Source organism: Nerophis lumbriciformis, linkage group LG24 (genome assembly GCF_033978685.3).
Source record: "Nerophis lumbriciformis linkage group LG24, RoL_Nlum_v2.1, whole genome shotgun sequence".
In the NCBI taxonomy this organism is placed as follows: Eukaryota; Metazoa; Chordata; class Actinopteri; order Syngnathiformes; family Syngnathidae; genus Nerophis; species Nerophis lumbriciformis.
In genome coordinates, this window is record NC_084571.2 from 6,160,913 (window position 1) to 6,182,762 (window position 21,850).

At 42.8% G+C, this 21,850-nt stretch overlaps 1 protein-coding gene across 1 annotated transcript in view; it reads right to left on the bottom strand.

Annotated features, from left to right (window-relative positions):
* Positions 1-404: 404 nt before the first annotated feature.
* The window catches only part of cacng2a (calcium channel, voltage-dependent, gamma subunit 2a), a 120,575-nt gene continuing 99,129 nt past the window's right edge, over positions 405-21,850 (bottom strand). The window contains exons 3-4 of the mRNA XM_061981420.2: positions 6,411-6,551; positions 405-1,615 (exon numbers count right to left, since the gene is read on the bottom strand). Coding sequence (XP_061837404.1) covers positions 1,086-1,615; positions 6,411-6,551 — 671 coding nt within the window. The 3' untranslated portion in view covers positions 405-1,085. The remainder of the gene's footprint in view (positions 1,616-6,410; positions 6,552-21,850) is intronic.

The window sequence follows — 21,850 nt, forward strand, 5'->3', positions numbered from 1 at the left end:
AGTGTAGTATGTATCATAGTAGTGTAGTATGTATGGCAGTAGTATGTAGTGTACTGTAGTATGTTGTGTACTGTAGTATGCATAGTAGTATAGTATGTATGTAGTGTACTGTAGTATGTAGTGTACTGTAGTATGTATGGTAGTTGTATGTAGTGTACTGTAGTAGTATGTATGGTAGTATAGTATGCAGTGTACTGTAGTAGTATGTATGGTAGTATAGTATGCAGTGTACTGTAGTATGTATAGTAGTGTATGTATGGTAGTAGTATGTATAGTAGTGTAGTGTATGTATGATAGTAGTATGTAGTGTACTGTAGTATGTATGGAGTGTACTGTAATATGTATTGCAGTAGTGATAGAAAATGAAGATGGGAGACCAACAGTATTGATCATTTCCCCCCCAGGGTTCATATTTTATTGATCAGGACTCGATGCATCCAAGTTTCGGATCATTCGGTTTTGGCACCTTTTAGAGTTTCTTTTTGAACAAGACGTTAAAAAGAAAAGAAAGGAATGTCTAAGGCTGTGTGAGTTGTTCTTCAAAAAATAAATCACATACATACTGTAGAATATATTCATATATATTATTAGAACGCCATCAACCAAAAAGCAGTTTCATTGTTTGTTTGGCTCACAAAAGCAGAAAAGAAAAAAAAATGACTGAAGAAATAACTTAAAAAAAAAAAAAAAAAGGTACACATGAAAACTGAAGTATTTCAATTAGCATGCAGTATTTGTGACGTAGACTAAGAAAGAAAATAAAAGAATGATTCTCAGCTGAAAAGTGTTCAGTCAACAACAGCGCTTAACTCTTTTTTGCTTCAGTTATGATGATTGGTCATTTTGTTTAGAAAAGTAATACATTTATATTTATTATATATATATATATATATGTATATGTATATATATTTTATATAGTCGACTAGCGTACAGCTTGGGCTGCAACGATTCACAGTTTGAATGCAAAAGTCCCCAAAGTAAAGCAGGTGTTGAAGGCGCCGACGTCATCGAGGCCCCGCCCACACCTGGTGGACGCGGAAGAGTCATGCAGAAAAAGAAGGAGGTTCTAGAAAGGAGGCGCGACCTCATACGGGCGTGGTGCGGCGGTTGGCCGCGTTGCTGTGGCTGGAGTCCGTCAGGTCCTTCTGGATGCAGTTGTGGACCTGCAGGAAGTTGTGGTCCCGCTCCGAGTTGTAGGTGGGCGTGCCCGAGGACTTGAGGGTGTCCCTGGGCAGCGTGTACATGGAGATCTCCGTGGACGGCAGCGCGCTGAAGCCCTTCAGCCCCACCGGCGAGGCGTCGCGGGAGTGCGACGGGTCCGTGGAGCGCGACGAGGACCGCGAGCGGCGCCGGTAGCGGTAGCGGTAGCTGGGGATCCTGCTGATGGCCGAGCCCTGGAGGTAGTCGGCCGCCCGCGCCCCGATCCGGAGCTGCCGGTGGCGGTCGATGAACATGTGCACGGCCAGCACGCCCACCATCTCCGCCATGATGAAGGACAGCGCGCCGAAGTAGAAGGACCAGCCGTACGAGTAGCTGTTCTTCTTGGAGTCGCTCTTGGACGGGTCCCCCGCGTTGGCTGATATGTACACGATGATGCCAATGATGTTGCTCAGGCCTGCGGAGTCACAGGAGGTCAGAGGTCAGAGGTCACAGGCGCGCTAACACCTTCGCCAACTCCGCAGACGCTTGGAAATCAACTTGCATAGTTGTTTAATTTGTGGGGCCCGCTACCGATAAGTTGGGACCGCCACAATTAGATTAGACCTCCCTCTAAAGCACTTTATAGTGGGAATGTCTCAATTGTGAAGTGTGAAGTGAATTATATTTATATAGCGCTTTTTCTCAAGTGACTCAAAGCGCTTTACATTGTGAAACCCAATATCTAAGTTACATTTAAACCAGTGTGGGTGGCACTGGGAGCAGGTGGGTAAAGTGTCTTGCCCAAGGACACAGCGGCAGTGACTAGGATGGCGGAAGCGGGGATCGAACCTGCAACCCTCAAGTTGCTGGCACGGCCGCTCTACCAACCGAGCTATACCGCCCCAACCGAGCTATACCGCCCATTGAACACATTATTATGGGACTTTCAGAATTAAATACATTATAATGGGACTGTCTGAATTAAACACATTATAATGGGACTTTCAGAATTAAATGCATTATAATGGGACTGTCTGAATTAAACACATTATATTGGGACTGTCTGAATTCAACACATTATATTGGGACTGTCTTAATTGTCTTAATTAAATACATTTATAATTAATTATATATACATTATATATTAATTGTGAATTATTAATTTATTATTATTATTAACACATATTGGGACTCTCTGGATTAAACACATTATATTGGGACTGTCTGGATTAAACACATTATAATCGGACTGTCTGAATTCAACACATTATAATGGGACAGTGTGTTAATTAAATACGTTATAATGGAACTGTCTTAATTAAATACATTATATTGGGACTGGGAATTAAACACATATTGGGATTCTCTGGATTAAACACATTATATTGGGACTGTATGGATTAAACACATTATATTGGCACTGTCTGCTTTAAACACATTTGAATGGGACTGTGAATTAAATATATTATAATAGGACAGTCTGAAGTAAATATATTATAATGGAACTGTCTGAATTAAACACATTATTATGGGACTTTCTGAATTAAACACATTTTATTGGGACTTTCTGACTTAAACACATTTCAATGGGGCTGTCTGAATTCAACACATTATATTGGGACTGTCTGAATTAAACCCATTTCAAAGGGACTGTCTGAATTAAACACATGATATTGGGACTGTCTGAATTAAACCCATTTCAATGGGACTGTCTGAATTAAACACATTATATTGGGACTGTCTGAATTAAACCCATTGCAATGGGACTGTCTGAATTAAACACATTATATTGGGATTTTCGGAAAAAAAATGCATTGCAATGGGACTGTGAATTAAACACATTATATTGGGACTGTCTGAAATAAACACATTATAGTGGGACTGTCTCAATTAAACACATTATTGTGGGACTTTCTGTATTAAATATATTATAATGGAACTGTCTCAATTAAACACATTATTATGGGACCTTCTGTATTAAATATATTATAATGGAACTGTCTCAATAAAACACATTATTATGGGGCTTTCTGAATTAAACACATTTTATTGGGACTTTCTGAATTCAACACATTATTATGGGACTGTCTTAATTAAATACATTATAATGGGACTGTGAATTAAACACATTATAGTGGGACTGTCTCAATTAAACAAATTATTATGGGACTTTCTATATTAAATATATTATAATGGGACTGTCTGAATTTAACACATTATAATGGGACTGTCTAAATTAAACACATTATATTGGGACCGTCTGAATTAAACACATCAACTTGGTCTGAATTAAACACATTTTAATGGGACTTTCTGAATTAAACACTTTTAAATGGGACTGTCTGATTTCAACACATTATAATGGGACTGCCTTAATTAAATACATTATAATGGGACTGTGATTTAAACACATTATTATGGGACTGTCTGGAAAAAAAAATGCAATGGGACTGTGAATTAACTGGGACTGTCTGAAATAAACAAATTATAGTGGCACCGTCTCAATTAAACACATCCATCCATTCATTTTCTACCGCTTGTCCCTTTCGGGGTCGCGGGAATTAAACATATTATTATGGGAATTTCTGTATTAAATATATTATAATGGGACTATCTGTATTAAACACATTATAATGGGACTGTCTAAATTAAACACATTATATTGGGACTGTCTGCATTAAACCCATTTTAATGGGACTGGGCTCATACTGAGACTGTCTGAATTAAACACATGATATTGGGACTGTCTGAATTAAACCCATTTCAATGGGACTGTCTGAATTAAACACATTATATTGGGACTGTCTTAATTAAATACATTATAATGGGACTGTGAATTAAACACTTTATATAGGGACTCTCTGGATTAAACACATTTCAATTGGACTGTGAATTAAACACATTATTATGGGACTTTCTGAATTAAACACATTTTATTTGGACAATCTGAATCAAACCCATTTCAATGGGACTGTCTGAATTCAACACATTATTATGGGACTTTCTGAATTAAACACATTTTATTTGGACAATCTGAATCAAACCCATTTCAATGGGACTGTCTGAATTCAACACATTATGGGGCCTCCTATAAACAATAGGTTAGAAGCCTTTATGTTGGTCAATCTCAGATGATGGCATGACCATATATGGACGTGGCTACTGACTAACCCACCTTCACAATGACACTGACCAATAAAAAGGCTTCTAACATATTGTTCAGCGGAGGCTCAGCCCACAAAATTGAATTTGAGTTGTAACCAAAAAAATGATTTGGAACCAAAAAAAAAATGTTTGTAAACGAAGAATAACTAAAACTTTTTGTTTTGGTAAAAAAATATACATCTTATTTTCCATCCATCTTCTTCCGCTTATCCGAGGTCGGGTCGTGGGGGCAGCAGCCTAAGCAGGGAAGTCCAGACTTCCCTCTCCCCAGCCACTTCGTCCAGCTCCTCCCCGGGGAATCCCGAGGCGTTCCCAGGCCAGCCGGGAGACATAGTCTTCCCAACGTGTCCTGGGTCTTCCCCGTGGCCTCCTACCGGTCGGATGTGCACGAAACACCTTCCTAGGGAGGCGTTCGGGTGGCATCCTGACCAGATGCCCGAACCACCTCATCTGGCTCCTCTTGATGTGGAGGAGCAGCGGCTTTAGTTTGAGCTCCTCCCGGAGGACAGAGCTTCTCACCTATGGTCATGACCCAAAGCTCATGACCATAGGTGAGGATGGGAACGTAGATCGACCGGTAAATTGAGAGCTTTGCCTTCCGGCTCAGCTCCTTCTTCACCACAACGGATCGATACAGCGTCCGCATTACTGAAGACGCCGCACCGATCCGCCTGTCGACCTCACGATCCACTCTTCCCTCATTCGTGAACAAGACTCCGAGGTACTTGAACTCCTTCACTTGGGGCAAGATCTCCTCCCCAACCCGGAGATGGCACTCCACCCTTTTCTGGGCAAGAACCATGGACTCGGACTTAGAGGTGCTGATTCCTATCCCAGTCGCTTCAAACTCGCAAAATATTTTTTTTTGGGGCAAATGTTTTGGTTGCATACATTTGATGTATTTTTTTAAATACACTATTTCTGCTTGCAAATATATATTTTTTCCGTTGCACAAAAAGACACAAATACACCACCTAGCACTCAGACATTTGACGTTTTAAATAAGCAACCGAAGACCGCTTATTTGTATTCGTACATTTTTCATGTTTTTTTTTTTGCTCACACGGAAAACTATGCAAATTAGACGATGAGGTCGTCTTATTTTTAGACTAGCTTTTAACATGGCTGAAAACTAAAAGGAGAGGAGGAATGTTTGCGCATAACTGCCTTTTTTGTAAGAATGTTTGCTGTAATTTATCATGAAAATTCAAATATAGCACCAGCAGCTAATACTAGCTGCTAGCGCTAGCAGCTAGTGTTAGCTGCTAGCGCTAGCAGCTAACGCTAGCAGCTAACACTAGCAGCTAGCACTAGCAGCTAACACTAGCAGCTAGCACTAGCAGCTAACACTACTAGCTAGCACTCGCAGCTAACACTAGCAGCTAGCACTAGCAGGTAACGCTAGCAGCTAACGCTAGCAGCTAGCATTAGCAGCTAACACTAGCAGCTAGCACTAGCAGCTAGCGCTAGCAGCTAACGCTAGCAGCTAGCACTAGCAGCTAATACTAGCAGCTAACACTAGCAGCTAACACTAGCTGCTAGCACTAGCAGCTAACACTAGCAGCTAGCACTAGCAGCTGTTAGCCTTAACAAGCACTTTAACTTTCTTCTAAACACCATATAGCCATTAATTGACTTCTGCTTTGAATTCAGGTAATCAACAGTAGAGGAAGCAGAAAGGTAGAAACATTGTTTTCAATAGTACTTTGTTCTCAAAATGTACACACCTTCCACCTAGGCTAGCAGCTAACGTTAGCAGTGCTAAACAATTAGCTCATAGTTCCAAACAAAGGCTCGCTAATACCACTGTATCAGTTAGCATAGGAATGTATTTATTTATTATGTAGCAAGCAATAACTAACTTATTAAAGTGGAACCTTTTTAACTTGGCTAGTTTCTTTTTTGAAATTAAATTTTATTTAAAAAAAAAAAAAAAAAAAAAAATTTAAAACCTGGCTAGTTTCAGATTTACATTTTGGTTATAAGCGGGATTTTTCCACGTGGAACATTTGATGTCATTGTTGAGAGGGAACAGATCAACTTTTAGGCAGGGACTAAAAAGTTGTGTTGAAGTGTAGTTTTAGTGTTTGATGCTGAATTCTGACCTGCAGACACAAAGAGGATCCCTGCGCTGAGGATGATGTTGTGTCGGGACTTGTAGAACTCACTGGCGGCGATACACAATCCCGCCATGAAGAGCAGGATGACGCTGAGGATGGGGAAGATGCTGGACGCTCGCACCGCTCCTGCGCAGGACCACAGGACGGAGAGCAGGAGGACGAAGGAGGCCGTGGAGGAGGTGAGTGACGGGAGGCAAGCAGAGAGAACACATTAGAATGCGTGTCAGCATCTGCGGAGTGTGTGCAAGTGCATGATGTCATCGCGGCGCTCGCTAACTGCCAGCATTCTGGCGTCCGTGGCTGGCGCCACGCTCTAACGTGCAACCCCCCCACAGACACACATACACACAACCCCCCGAGCCGCAGTGCGCTATAATTATGAAATCAGGTCAAAAGCAGAGGCTATGATGTGGCTCAAAAAGGTCAAAAGGTGACTCTAAATTAGTGATGTGAAGTTTAAACTTCCCAGCATGCCTCTCTGTCTCGCTCTCTCTCTCGACGTGCACGTGCGAGCGCTCGCTACATCGTTGTAAATGCTGCGTCAGCGCTTTTTACGCTCAACAAAAGTGCTGACACACACTTTTTGCATTTTTTTCCCCCCTCTCAGATGAAGTTTGGTTGGTAAACCTCCGCTTTATGAGGTACAGCGTCTAACGCCATTTAACACCAAACGCCTTGACAACTCTTGGTACCAGTGCTGTCCCATAAAGGGATGGCTACTGTTCACATTGAAGCCGATATGGTATCGAATTCCGGTACCCGGGAATTGATACCGTACTAATTTTGGGTAGTTTTGTGTGTATTAATAAATACTACTGATTTTTGATTCATCCATCCATCCACTTTGTACCGCTTGTCCCTTACAGGGTCACGGGGGGTAAATATATATTTTTTGCAACATTTAAAAAAGAGCTGATTAGCTGCCTTCTAGTTGTCATATCTTGTTTCATTATCACATTTCCGAGTCTCATTTGCAAGTATGACAATAAGTCGCAGTTACATTTTCAAGTCCAAGACATTAGATGGCAGTAGTGTTGTCCCGATACCAATATTTTGGTACCGGTACCAAAATTATTTTGGTACTTTTCTAAATAAAGAGGACCACAAAAAATTGCATTATTGGCTTTCTTTTAACAAACAATCTTAGGGTACATTAAACATATGTTTCTTAATGCAAGTTTGTCCTTAAATAAAATAATGAACATACAAGACAACTTGTCTTTTAGTAGTAAGTAAGCAAACAAAGGCTCCTAATTTAGTCTGCTGACATATGCAGTAACATATTGTGTCATTTATCATTCTATTATTTTGTCAAAATTATTAAGGACAAGTGGTAGAACATGAATTATTAATCTACTTGTTCATTTACTGTTAATATTGTTTGTTTAGTCTTTATTTGAAGGGACAATGCACAGAAACATTAAGCTCAAAGACAGATATGTTCTGTACCAGATTATAGCTAAATAGCTCATTTCCATCTGCAGTCCCTGGCTACCTAAATCAAAGGAATACAAAAATCATGCAATATAAGTATGACAATAAAATCATACCATAGCATGTAATCAAATTGTGTTGAACAATTTCCCTTGTGGATCATTAAAGTTTGTCTAAGTCCATCCATCCATCCATCTTCTTCCGCTTATCCGAGGTCGGGTCGCGGGGGCAGCAGCCTAAGCAGGGAAGCCCAGACTTCCCTCTCCCCAGCCACTTCGTCCAGCTCCTCCCGGGGGATCCGAGGCGTTCCCAGGCCAGCCGGGAGACATAGTCTTCCCAACGTGTCCTGGGTCTTCCTCGTGGCCTCCTACCGGTCGGACATGTCCTAAACACCTCCTTAGGGAGGCGCTCGGGTGGCATCCTGACCAGATGCCCGAACCACCTCATCTGGCTCCTCTCGATGTGGAGGAGCAGCGGCTTTACTTTGAGCTCCCCCCGGATGGCAGAGCTTCTCACCCTATCTCTAAGGGAGAGCCCCGCCACCCGGCGGAGGAAACTCATTTCGGCCGCTTGTACCCGTGATCTTGTCCTTTCGGTCATAACCCAAAGCTCATGACCATAGGTGAGGATGGGAACGTAGATCGACCGGTAAATTGAGAGCTTTGCCTTCCGGCTCAGCTCCTTCTTCACCACAACGGATCGATACAGCGTCCGCATTACTGAAGACGCCGCACCGATCCGCCTGTCGATCTCACCATCCACTCTTCCCTCACTCGTGAACAAGACTCCGAGGTACTTGAACTCCTCCACTTGGGGCAAGATCTCCTCCCCAACCCGGAGATGGCACTCCACCCTTTTCCGGGCGAGAACCATGGACTCGGACTTGGAGGTGCTGATTCTCATCCCAGTCGCTTCACACTCGGCTGCGAACCGATCCAGTGAGAGCTGAAGATCCTGGCCAGATGAAGCCATCAGGACCAAATCATCTGCAAAAAGCAGAGACCTAATCCTGCAGCCACCAAACCGGATCCCCTCAACGCCTTGACTGCGCCTAGAAATTCTGTCCATAAAAGTTATGAACAGAATCGGTGACAAAGGGCAGCCTTGGCGGAGTCCAACCCTCACCGGAAACGTGTCCGACTTACTGCCGGCAATGCGAACCAAGCTCTGACACTGATCATACAGGGAGCGGACCGCCACAATCAGACAGTCCGAAACCCCATACTCTCTGAGCACTCCCCACAGGACTTCCCGAGGGACACGGTCGAATGCCTTCTCCAAGTCCACAAAGCACATGTAGACTGGTTGGGCAAACTCCCATGCACCCTCAAGGACCCTGCCGAGAGTATAGAGCTGGTCCACAGTTCCACGACCAGGACGAAAACCACTCTGTTCCTCCTGAATCCGAGGTTCGAGTATCCGGCGTAGCCTCCTCTCCAGTACACCTGAATAGACCTTACCGGGAAGGCTGAGGAGTGTGATCCCACGATAGTTAGAACACACCCTCCGGTTCCCCTTTTTAAAGAGAGGAACCACCACCCCGGTCTGCCAATCCAGAGGTACTGCCCCCGATGTCCACGCGATGTTGCAGAGTCTTGTCAACCAAGACAGCCCTACAGCATCCAGAGCCTTAAGGAACTCCGGGCGGATCTCATCCACCCCCGGGGCCTTGCCACCGAGGAGCTTTTTAACTACCTCAGCAACCTCAGCCCCAGAAATAGGAGAGCCCACCACAAATTCCCCAGGCACTGCTTCCTCATAGGAAGACGTGTTGGTGGGATTGAGGAGGTCTTCGAAGTATTCCCTCCACCGATCCACAACTTCCGCAGTCGAGGTCAGCAGAACACCATCCGCACCATACACGGTGTTGGTAGTGCACTGCTTCCCCTTCCTGAGGCGGCGGATGGTGGTCCAGAATCGCTTCGAAGCCGTCCGGAAGTCGTTTTCCATGGCTTCCCCGAACCCCTCCCATGTCCGAGTTTTTGCTTCCGCGACCGCTGAAGCCGCACACCGCTTGGCCTGTTGGTACCTGTCCGCTGCCTCAGGAGTCCCATGAGCCAAAAGAACCCGATAGGACTCCTTCTTCAGCTTGACGGCATCCCTCACCGCCGGTGTCCACCAACGGGTTCTAGGATTACCGCCACGACAGGCACCAACTACCTTGCGGCCACAGCTCCAATCAGCCGCCTCGACAATAGAGGTGCGGAACATGGTCCACTCGGACTCAATGTCCAGCACCTCCCTCGTGACATGTTCAAAGTTCTTCCGGAGGTGGGAATTGAAACTCTCTCTGACAGGAGACTGCCAGACGTTCCCAGCAAACCCTCACAATGCGTTTGGGCCTGCCAGGTCTGTCCGGCATCCTCCCCCACCATCGCAGCCAACTCACCACCAGGTGGTGATCGGTAGAAAGCTCCGCCCCTCTCTTCACCCGAGTGTCCAAAACATGAGGCCGCAAATCCGATGATACAACTACAAAGTCGATCATAGAACTGCGGCCTAGGGTGTCCTGGTGCCAAGTGCACATATGGGCACCCTTATGCTTGAACATGGTGTTCGTTATGGACAATCCGTGACGGGCACAAAAGTCCAATAACAAAACACCACTTGGGTTCAGATCCGGGCGGCCATTCTTCCCTATCACGCCTCTCCAGGTTTCACTGTCGTTGCCAATATGAGCGTTGAAGTCCCCCAGTAGAACGAGGGAATCACCCGGGGGAGCACTCTCCAGTACTCCCTCGAGTGAATCCAAAAAGGGTGGGTACTCTGAGCTGCTGTTTGGCGCATAAGCGCAAACAACAGTCAGGACCCGTCCCCCCACCCGAAGGCGGAGGGAAGCTACCCTCTCGTCCACCGGGTTGAACTCCAACATGCAGGCTCTGAGCCGGGGGGCAACAAGAATTGCCACCCCAGCCCGTCGCCTCTCACTGCTGGCAACGCCAGAGTGGAAGAGAGTCCAGCCCCTCTCGAGAGAACTAGTTCCAGAGCCCTTGCTGTGCGTCGAGGTGAGTCCGACTATATCCAACCGGAACTTCTCTACCTCGCGCACTAGCTCAGGCTCCTTCCCCCCCAGCGAGGTGACGTTCCACGTCCCAAGAGCTAGCTTCTGTAGCCGAGGATCGGACCGCCAAGTGCCCTGCCTTCGGCTACCGCCCAGCTCACATTGCACCCGACCTCTATGGCCCCTGCTATGGGTGGTGAGCCCATTGGAGGGGGGACCCACGTTGCCTCTTCGGGCTGTGCCCGGCCGGGCCCCATGGGGACAGGCCCGGCCACCAGGCGCTCGCCATCGTGCCCCAACTCCGGGCCTGGCTCCGGAGGGGGGCCCCGGTGACCCGCGTCCGGGCGAGGGAAATCTGAGTCTCGGTTCTTGCATTTCCATAGAAGTCTTCGAGCTGCTCTTTGTCTGATCCCTCACCTAGGACCTGTTTGTCTTGGGAGACCCTACCAGGGGGCATGGAAGCCCCCGGACAACATAGCTCCTAGGATCATTGGGACACGCAAACTCCTCTACCACGTTAAGGTGGCAGCTCAGAGAGGAGGTTTGTCTAAGTGTAAGTCTAAATTAAGACTTACACTTTTTATGACTTTTCTTAATTTAGACTTGTGTAAGTGTAAGTCTAAATTAAGAAAAGTCATAAAAAGCCTTTTCATGGACACATACTTAACATACAATACAACCACACCTAATTTACATCATCACACAAAGACAATACATGCTCTTGTTCACATCTGTCATCATTTATAAAAACAACCATGATTTTAACAGACACACCTCACAATTTACAACAAAAATGCTCTCATGGATAAATATAATACACATTAAGTTGATGTGTCAAACATAGTGGCCACCTTAGTGACCGTGTGAGCAGCTTTGATTGCTCCAAAGCCACTTTTTAACTTCAATTGTGAATGAAGAGTAATCTGCTTACTTTCTCTTTTAACATGTTCTATCTACACTTCTGTTAAAATGTAATAATCACTTATTCTTCTGTTGTTTGATACTTTACATTAGTTTTGGATGATACCACAAATTTGGGTATCAATCCGTTACCAAGTAGTTACAGGATCATACATTGGTCATAATCAAAGTCCTCATGTGGCAAACCGGTACTTTTCAGAGTACCGAATATGATTCATTAGTATCGCGGTACTATACTAATACCGGTATACCGTACAACCCTAGATGGCTGTAGTGTATAGTTTATAGTGTGTTTTTCTGTTGCGCCCTAGCAAGTGTTAATACTGTAAGTATTGTACTTAATACAGATGTTTGATTGTAACGTGCATCTTAGTTGTAGTTTTCATTAACAAATTTGGAAGTGTTGAAATCGCGATGTAAAATCACTAATGCTAATCAGTAGCATGTCAAAAGCAAAGCCAATGTATATTAGCATCAAGCCAGCACATTTTTGAGAAAAGTGGAGCCTTACTTTACTTGGAGCGTTTTGTGAGTCCATTTTTTTGTTGGCATTGGAAACGGCAAGGTAGTTTGGCTGAGTCTGCTCTCAGTGCTGCTGGAGTGATCGCCAAGGGCCAAAGTGCAGCTGAGTCTCGGTGACTTGGTTGGATTAATTAAAACCAAAAACTAGAAATACATTTGTCTCTCAATGACTGTGACGTGGATGATGGCTCCCCACATGCGGCGGGACGAGATACGCTCCTAAGCCGCCTCCAGAGGATGAACAACCACGCTTGTCCTGACCTCGATGACCGCCGTGCTGCCGGCGAGAACTTACTTTGCACGTTTCGCCACGAACCTCAGCAGAAAACACAAACCTTCTCCTAATTGGCTGGTTTTTTTTTTTACGGGCAAAGTGTCAACGCTGCAGAGCGAAGTAGACGCATGACCAAGGTAAAGATGGAGCTTCCTGCTTTGAAAAGATGGCGTTTCACTTTTGTCGACAGTTATGGAGGACATGACGGTTTAGCGGACATGTGTGCTCGGAATAATGGCTTTGTATAACAACCAGTAATCTAATGAAGTACTTTAATGTACAAAACCCGTTTCCATATGAGTTGGGAAATTGTGTTAGATGTAAATATAAACGGAATACAATGATTTGCAAATCATTTTCAACCCATATTCAGTTGAATATGCTACAAAGACAACATATTTGATGTTCAAACTAATAAACATTTTTTTTTTTTTGCAAATAATCATTAACTTTAGAATTTGATGCCAGCAACACGTGACAAAGAAGTTGGGAAAGGTGGCAATAAATACTGATAAAGTTGAGGAATGGTCATCAAACACGTATTTGGAACATCCCCCAGGTGAACAGGCAAATTGGGAACAGGTGGGTGCCATGATTGGGTATAAAAGTAGATTCCATGAAATGCTCAGTCATTCACAAACAAGGATGGGGCGAGGGTCACCACTTTGTCAACAAATGCGTGAGCAAATTGTTGAACAGTTTAAGAAAAACCTTTCTCAACCAGCTATTGCAAGGAATTTAGGGATTTCACCATCTACGGTCCGTAATATCATCAAAGGGTTCAGAGAATCTGGAGAAATCACTGCACGTAAGCAGCTAAGCCCGTGAACTTCGATCCCTCAGGCTGTACTGCATCAACAAGCGACATCAGTGTGTAAAGGATATCACCACATGGGCCCAGGAACACTTCAGAAACCCACTGTCAGTAACTACAGTTGGTCGCTACATCTTTAAGTGCAAGTTAAAACTCTCCTATGCAAGGCGAAAACCGTTTATCAACAACACCCAGAAACGCCGTCGGCTTCGTTGGGCCTGAGCTCATCTAAGATGGACTGATACAAAGTGGAAAAGTGTTCTGTGGTCTGACGAGTCCACATTTCGAATTGTTATTGAAAACTGTGGACGTCGTGTCCTCCGGACCAAAGAGGAAAAGAACCATCCAGATTGTTATAGGTGCAAAGTTGAAAAGCCAGCATCTGTGATGGTATGGGGGTGTATTAGTGCCCAAGACATGGATAACTTACACATCTGTGAAGGCGCCATTAATGCTGAAAGGTACATACAGGTTTTGGAGCAACATATGTTGCCATCCAAGCAACGTTACCATGGACGTCCCTGCTTATTTCAGCAAGACAATGCCAAGCCACGTGTTACATCAACGTGGCTTCATAGTAAAAGAGTGCGGGTACTAGACTGGCCTGCCTGTAGTCCAGACCTGTCTCCCATTGAAAATGTGTGGCGCATTATGAAGCCTAAAATACCACAACGGAGACCCCCGGACCGTTGAACAACTTAAGCTGTACATCAAGCAAGAATTGGAAAGATTTCCACCTGAGAAGCTTAAAAAATGTGTCTCCTCAGTTCCCAAACGTTTACTGAGTGTTGTTAAAAGGAAAGGCCATGTAACACAGTGGTGAACATGCCCTTTCCCAACTACTTTGGCACGTGTTGCAGCCATGAAATTCTAAGTTAATGATTATTTGCAAAAAAAAAAAAAGTTTATGAGTTTGAACATCAAATATGTTGTCTTTGTAGTGCATTCAATTGAATATGGGTTGAAAAGGATTTGCAAATGATTGTATTCCGTTTATATTTACATTTAACACAATTTCCCAACTCAAATGGAAACGGGGTTTGTACGTTACAACGCTGGTACCAAGACGTTTGACGTAACGTGGAACGCTACTTTTGATGTGGTTGTTTGTCAACAAGACAGCGTCAGAAGCACAGCAAGTTCAATGCAGGAAGTAACTTTTTTTAAATAAAAGCAACAACCAGCACCACATTAAAATGAACTAGATATTGATGTGTATTTCTGGTCTCGTCTTCCTCGTCTGGACAGAAGGTTGACACGGCAGTGTGACTGGATCAAAAGAGACGTCGAAGTCGCTTTACTGAACCAAAAGTTGCTTTATTACAAGCGAGCGTCATTATACAGGACTGCAGTTCCTGGAGGAGGTCAGGTCAAAAATGAGACACTCCTAACTCGGAGAAGCCAAACCATCAGTTTTATATTCCTCCTTCCTGTCTCTGGGTGTGTGCCAAGTCAGGACAGCATACCCTGACCATAAAAGGGTATGTTCGTGTGTAAGTGTCTGGAAAGACAACAGATGCAGGTCGTATCTCATTAAGCTAAACATGTAGTCTCTTTTCACGGATAGGGCTATCACCTTTGCATACTAAGGTCCAATTGTATTGCCTTTTCTGTCGCAAGAACTGATCCAATCCACACACAAATGCCAATATTAAAGGGTCCTATTTTATTATGTGCCCAAACTGAAATACCTACAAGTTCAACTGGTGGTTTGCTTTCTCCAAGATGAATATAAAAATTCATCATATGCAAAACATAGTATGAGTTAATTAATTCACTTCAATATCAAATAGAAGGAGGCAACATCACACAGCAAACAACACAACACTATACACACACTATTACTACTACGTGGGAATAATGAAAAACAAATCAATGATTGTAGTGACAAGTTTGTAATCCTACAATACCCCGTGTGTGGACAAGGAGACGACAGCCATGGAAGCACATTCAATCTCTTTATGAACTAGCGCTAAAACAATTTAGTGAAAAGATTCAACAGAGCTGCCGTCCCGCAAAAGCTAGCAAACAAAGCTGACCTAATGCTGCTCTATCTGTTTTTCTCGCTGGCGTCACAATGCATCGCTCACACACTCTGCTTTCATGGAACATCTTTCAACTGCATATGTCATGTATGAGAATTTGTAATTTTTTTAAGCGACCCAATAAATACTGTCTTTTGTCGTTAATTACAATATTAAAGAGTAATTCCGCTACTAATTTAATTACTTTTTCGGCAAAGTCTGAAGTAACTATAATTGTTTACTTTTAAAAAGTAATTTTATATACTCTGATTAGCCCTGGCTTCTACACTTGGTAAAACCTGCAAACAGGTGAACATTAGGGATGAGCGATACGGCCTAAAATCTATATCGCGATATATGGGTTACAAGGGCTCCTAATTTGGCTGCTGACGTATGCAGTACCATTTATGGTCGTATCATTTATCAAAACTATATACTGTTAGAATCTGGTTACTTTCTGTTGTAACATGTTTTATCTGCACTTCTCTTAAAATGTAATAAACACTTATTCTTCTCTTGTTTGGATACTTTATATTAGTATTAGGTGATACTACAAATTTGTGTATTGATCCAATACCAAGTATTTTGTGTGCGTTTTTTAGTAGTTATAGTTGTATTTAACATTTTATCAATTCGATTTCATACATTGTAAATTGCTTCTTATATATTTTTTTTAATTTAATTTCTTGCTATTTTGGCTTCATTTCTCATATTAGCCGTTTTTGCAAGAGAAACTCCTTGTATGTGTAAATGTACAATAAAAAAATGATTCTGATTCTGATACCAATGCGGATATTGATACGTCAAAATTTAAACAGCATTAAATGATTACATTTTAATCACAATCATAATCAGACAAAAACACAGGATGGCGGTATAACAGTATTAATAACATTTTTAAAATTATTTTCTTATCGACTTTTATTACATACATCATTTTGGGCAAAATAGTGCAAAATAAATAAGCATAAGCAAAAACTGTTATTGGCTCCTATTTAATTATTTTGTTTTTTGCCCTTATAGCCCTTCTTTGTCTAGCGACTAATTTTAGTTTGTAAACATTAACAAAAAGGACAAAAACGATTTTGTGATAATAAAAAGAAAACGATCTTATCACTGTCGTATCAACTATAATCTGATGCTATACTTGGTATCATTACGGACGATATTTGTATCGATCCGCTCACCACTGTTCACATTCAAGAGCTCCAGCTTAGCGATTAGCTTATCCTTCTATGGAGTGTAATGCAGCATGTTTAGATAGTCCTCGTTTTCCAGTGATAATGCTACTTGTAAGAAAATGGGGTGCACACAAATCGATTCCAATCTGAATTCCGATTCTCAATCATCCCGATTCGAAACGGATTAAAAAAAATACATTTGTAAAAGAAACATTTTAAGAATCAATTTTTTTAATAAATACATCAGGAATCAGATTGAATCGTTAGGTCCCCAAAGATTCACACCCCTATCGGACATGTAGTTTGATTGGCGTCAGTATTGAGGATTGCTGACTGAAGCGATTTTGCACTGTGGGGGGACGTTAGCCGCCAGTTCACTAGCAAGATGCTACATTGCGTTGAGACACGGGTCGCTGTCAAAAATGTGTGGGAAACAGCATTGCATTATCATGATATGACGGAAGTATTGAATTCTCTATCGTCTGCCAATTGTATATCATCATCCTCTCTCGGTCATCTTCAAAGCTAAAATGTTGCCGAATTTGCCTCCCTGCTGGTCCCAGAGAGCATTGCAGGGTTTTGGGTTGCGAGTGATTAAATATTAACTTGTCCTGAGAGTTGACCCCAAGTTAAGATGAGGTCGTCGCTGGCTCTCGCCAAACAAAGATGGAGGAGCAATTATTAGATTGATATTTGATCACTGCAACAATGACAAAAAAGTATCTGCTAAATTTTGTACATTTTGTACGTCGGACAAGTGGTGAGCAGGCAGGAGCTCGAGGGTTCCAATCTCCATCTCCCTGTGGAGTCTGCCCAAAGTCAGCTTGGGTCGGCTCCGTTGTACCTGTGACACTAATGGGGACAAGCGCTATAGGAAATGGATGGTAGAGTACTGTAGTTAATCAGTATCAGTCGCCCTCATAAATAGGAAATAATATGAACCAGACATGATGTCACGTGCGACGAAGGTATCAATGTGTGGTAGCATTTAATTTGATTTGAATTGGTACCCCATAGTACCGACAGAATATGGTCGATTATTCGACAAGTAGCGAATTTGGTACTCATCCTTACTGAGGGAGAAACCTGTATTGATGGACAGTAGTGTTGTGAAGAACGTAAATGCTGCATTCAAATGTAAAAGGACAGTAATAGATGTGGGACAGCACTACACTGTTAAGATGTGCATGCTCAGGCACCAAGTACACAGTATACTAACCGCAGTGCACTAACAGAAGTATTCCATTTTAGACGCGGTATCAGACATTAAATATAAGGCTAATTAGCTCAGTATCTCCAGAGTCGGCAGCCAGCCCGGTTCTGTCTGGAGCACACGTGTCAAACTCAAGACCCATTTTATGTGGCTCGCGAAAGCCTGGAAATAAATAATATGCAATAATCAAGTATTTGATCTTTTCTTACTAAATATTCTTTCCATTTTGACAATTAAAAATATATGTTCTGCATGCAACAGCATATCTTTTGAACTTCAATATTCTCTAATAATGCAAGAAAATATTATATCATCATATGTTCCAAAACATTTTTTTTGTTGAAATAAAAATAAATACTTAAATATCTGCTTGACTTATGATGTCAAAGCAAGTTATCCATTAATTTGTACACTATAAAAATGAGAAAAGACTTCTGGCAACTGAGCTGCCAGGTTTTGTTTTTTTTTTTACCGTAAAAACTACTTTGGTTCCGTTTTTCCATATAGAGTAATAAACGATAAAAAAAACAACAACCGTAGATTTTACAGTAAAAAAACTGGCAGCGCCGTTGCATGGTTTTTATTGGTACTGTGGTACTGTTTTTTCCATTCCATTTACGATAATATGTTGTTAAAAAAACACCACAAATTTTACAGCAAAAGTTTGTCAACTGCAGCTGGTAGTTTTTTTTTACAGTTAAATCCAAAGTTTTTTTTCCACAGTGTACGTAAAAAAAGATATGGGCATTTACATCAACAGGCAAAAAAAAAAAAAAAAAAAAAAAAAAAAAAAAATATATATATATATATATATATATATATATTAATTAATCGAATGCATAGGCAATTACATGCATGTATTATGTATATATATTTATTTTCATATATTGTACACTGTTACAACGGCCCTATGAGAGCAAGCATAACTGCGATGTTTGACACACGTGGTCGAGGGGAGTTCTTGAAGATTACTTTGTCATTATCCCCTCATCTGGAAAATATTGTGGATAAAAACGGGAACACTTGCCAGGCAGACGCCGGAGCCAAGAAGCAGCCTGACACTGTAGAACCTCATTAAAGAGCAAATGGATGTGCGATACACAAATTAAACACAAATTGTGATTTTTAACGCCTCAATGAGCACGAGCCACAAGGAAATGTCGGGATGGGAAAGAAAATGGATGTATGATGATCTTGGAGTTTTTCGAAATAAGTCATTCAACTTTATCCCTTAAGTATCAGGCGACGTTCCCCATCAGAATCCCCAGCATGCTGGCATTCTAAACGACGCTCTCAGTGAATCAATCCCTCATGCTTCTTAAACATCTTCACTGCTTTTACCTTTTTTGTCAGAGTTCCTCTCTTGCCTGTATGGGACCCTGGCAGAATGGTGTATAAAGAGTGTATGGCCAACTAAACAACAGGCGCCATGACTGCTACCAAGGGCGTGTGCGGCTGTATGCAACTGTTGTCGTTTTGACGTTAGTTTTTCTGACGAAATAAACCAAAATAATACGTCTATACATAGTTATGAACATTCTCAAGCTCATAAACTTACAATAAAACATGCTTTTATTTCGTGAAAGTATAATTTTGCTACTACACTCCTGCAGTGTTTCGTGACCAAAGTACCACTGATAGTCACAAACACACTAGGTGTGGTGAAATTACCCTCTGCATTTGACCAATCCCCTTGTTCCACCCCCTGGGAGGTGAGAGGAGCAGTGAGCAGCAGCGGTGGCCGGGCTCGGGAATCATTTAGGTGATTTAACCCCAAATTCCGACCCTTGATGCTGAGTGCCAAGCAGGGAGGTAATGTGTCCCATTTTTATAGTCTTTGGTATGACTCGGCCGGGGTTTGAACTCACGACCTACTGATCTCAGGGCGGACACTCTAACCACAAGGCCACTCGCAGGCTTACTAACACGCACCAGACGTAAAAATAATAACGTAAAAAAATACACAGAATGACCAAAAAAATAACTTATTACCTTCATTTTGCCAAAATCTTCATTAGCTTTGGACCAAAAAAATTGTGACTTTTGTGTATGTCAATGAATTTGTAATCACTGTATTTATCAGTCATTATGTACTATTCTAACTAATCTTTCTTTTTTGTAACATGCTAAGTGAATAAGTGTACTTTTGTACTTACTTTCCCATATTTCTGCAAAATAACTCAGGTATCATCTCAGGGCATTCAATTGATCGCAACTGGACTGTTTGGTTTGTCTTAGAAGACGTTTCGCCTCTCATCCGAGTAGGCTTCATCAGTTCATGCTCATACACTTGATTGGTCAGATCTAGTCTAGTGGCTTCTCAAAACCCCAAATATTTATACTCCAAAAACAAGGAGGGTGTGCCTGGGCAGAGCTGACAATGTTCCTACCAGCCCACAGGCCAAAGAGAAAGAGCATAGGCTTTTGAGGGAAGCCCTCAAAACCTGTGGTCACCCCAGCTGGTCGTTTGTGAAAAGTGCATCCAGTTCCAGAAAAAACAAAAACAGAGTGGATGAGGAGGATAAAAGGTGACAGACGCAAACATATTGTCATTCCATATGTATCAGGTCTATCTGAGAAACTCAGAATCATTTTTAACTAACACAACATCCCAGTCCAATTCAAACCAGGGAACACCCTGAGACAGAGACTGGTGCATCCTAAAGGCCGGACACCCCACCCCCACAAAAACAATCCAGTGTCATGATGAATGCAACGATTCATATATTGGGGAAACAAAACAACCACGAAGCCGACGCATGGTACAACATAGACGGCAAACTCTTCAGGCCAAGTTCAGGGAGAAACAGCACTGCTTTGAAAACAAAAATGTAAAGATTCTGGACAGGGAGGACGGATGATATGAAAGAGGGGTGAGGGAAGCCATCTGTGTCAAGATTGAAAAACAATCCCTGAACAGAGGAGGTGGTCTGCCACCTTTTCCCACATACAACATTGTCCTTTCAACCATTCCAAAAAAACTGCAATTTAGCCTCCAACAAATACCAGGAGTTAGAAACATTCTGGTCACTTTCTGTAACCAGAATGCCATTTGGGCCATTTGTTTACAACTGAATGGAATGCTTATGTGGGTGATTCCGACTACTTTGGACCGGTAGTACCGGTAGTCGATCCACAGCGATGGTTTTGCCACACAATACCTCAATGCTAACGAGGGGGAATGACACTTCAACGACTGTCGTTGGCTTTGACAGTTAGGATTGCTTGTTTGCATCAAAACAGTTGTTTTTCTCACTACGATAGGGTGAAAGCATTCTTACCCAGGCTCACCCTACTGGTTTTTGGAATATAAATATTTGGGGTTTTGGCACCGGCCGCTAGACTAGATCTGACCAATCTAAGTTTAAGACTAGATCTGACCAATCTAAGTCTAGGACTAGATCTGACCAATCTAAGATAAGGTGGCGACTTGTCCAGGGTGTACCCTGCCTACCGCCTGAATGCAGCTGAGATAGGCTCCAGCACCTACCATCCATCCATCCATTTTCTACCGCTTGTTCCCTTTGGGATCGCGGGGGGCGCTGGAGCCTATCTCAGCTACAATCGGGCAGAAGGCGGGGTACACCCTGGACAAGTCGCCACCTCATCGAAGGGCCAACACAGATAGACAAAGAACATTCACACACTAGGGCCAATTTTTTTTTAGTGTTGCCAATCAACATATCCCCAGGTGCATGTCTTTGGAGGTGGGAGGAAGCCGGAGTACCCGGAGGGAACCCACACAGTCACGAGGAGAACATGCAAACCCCACACAGAAAGATCCTGAGCCCGGGATTGAACCCAAGACTACTCAGGACCTTCGTATTGTGAGGCAGACGCACTAACCCCTCTTCCACCGTCCAGCACCTACCATGCCCCCAAAAAGGACAAGCCGTAGAAAATGGATGCAAGGATGAAAATTAAAAATATCAAAATGGCCCCCACATGCTTTAATTTTCAGTGTGCGGCCCTCAATGCAAAAAGTTTAGACACCCCTGATCTAGATTTACGACCTGCAGCTCTGTAGTCACATGTGGCTCT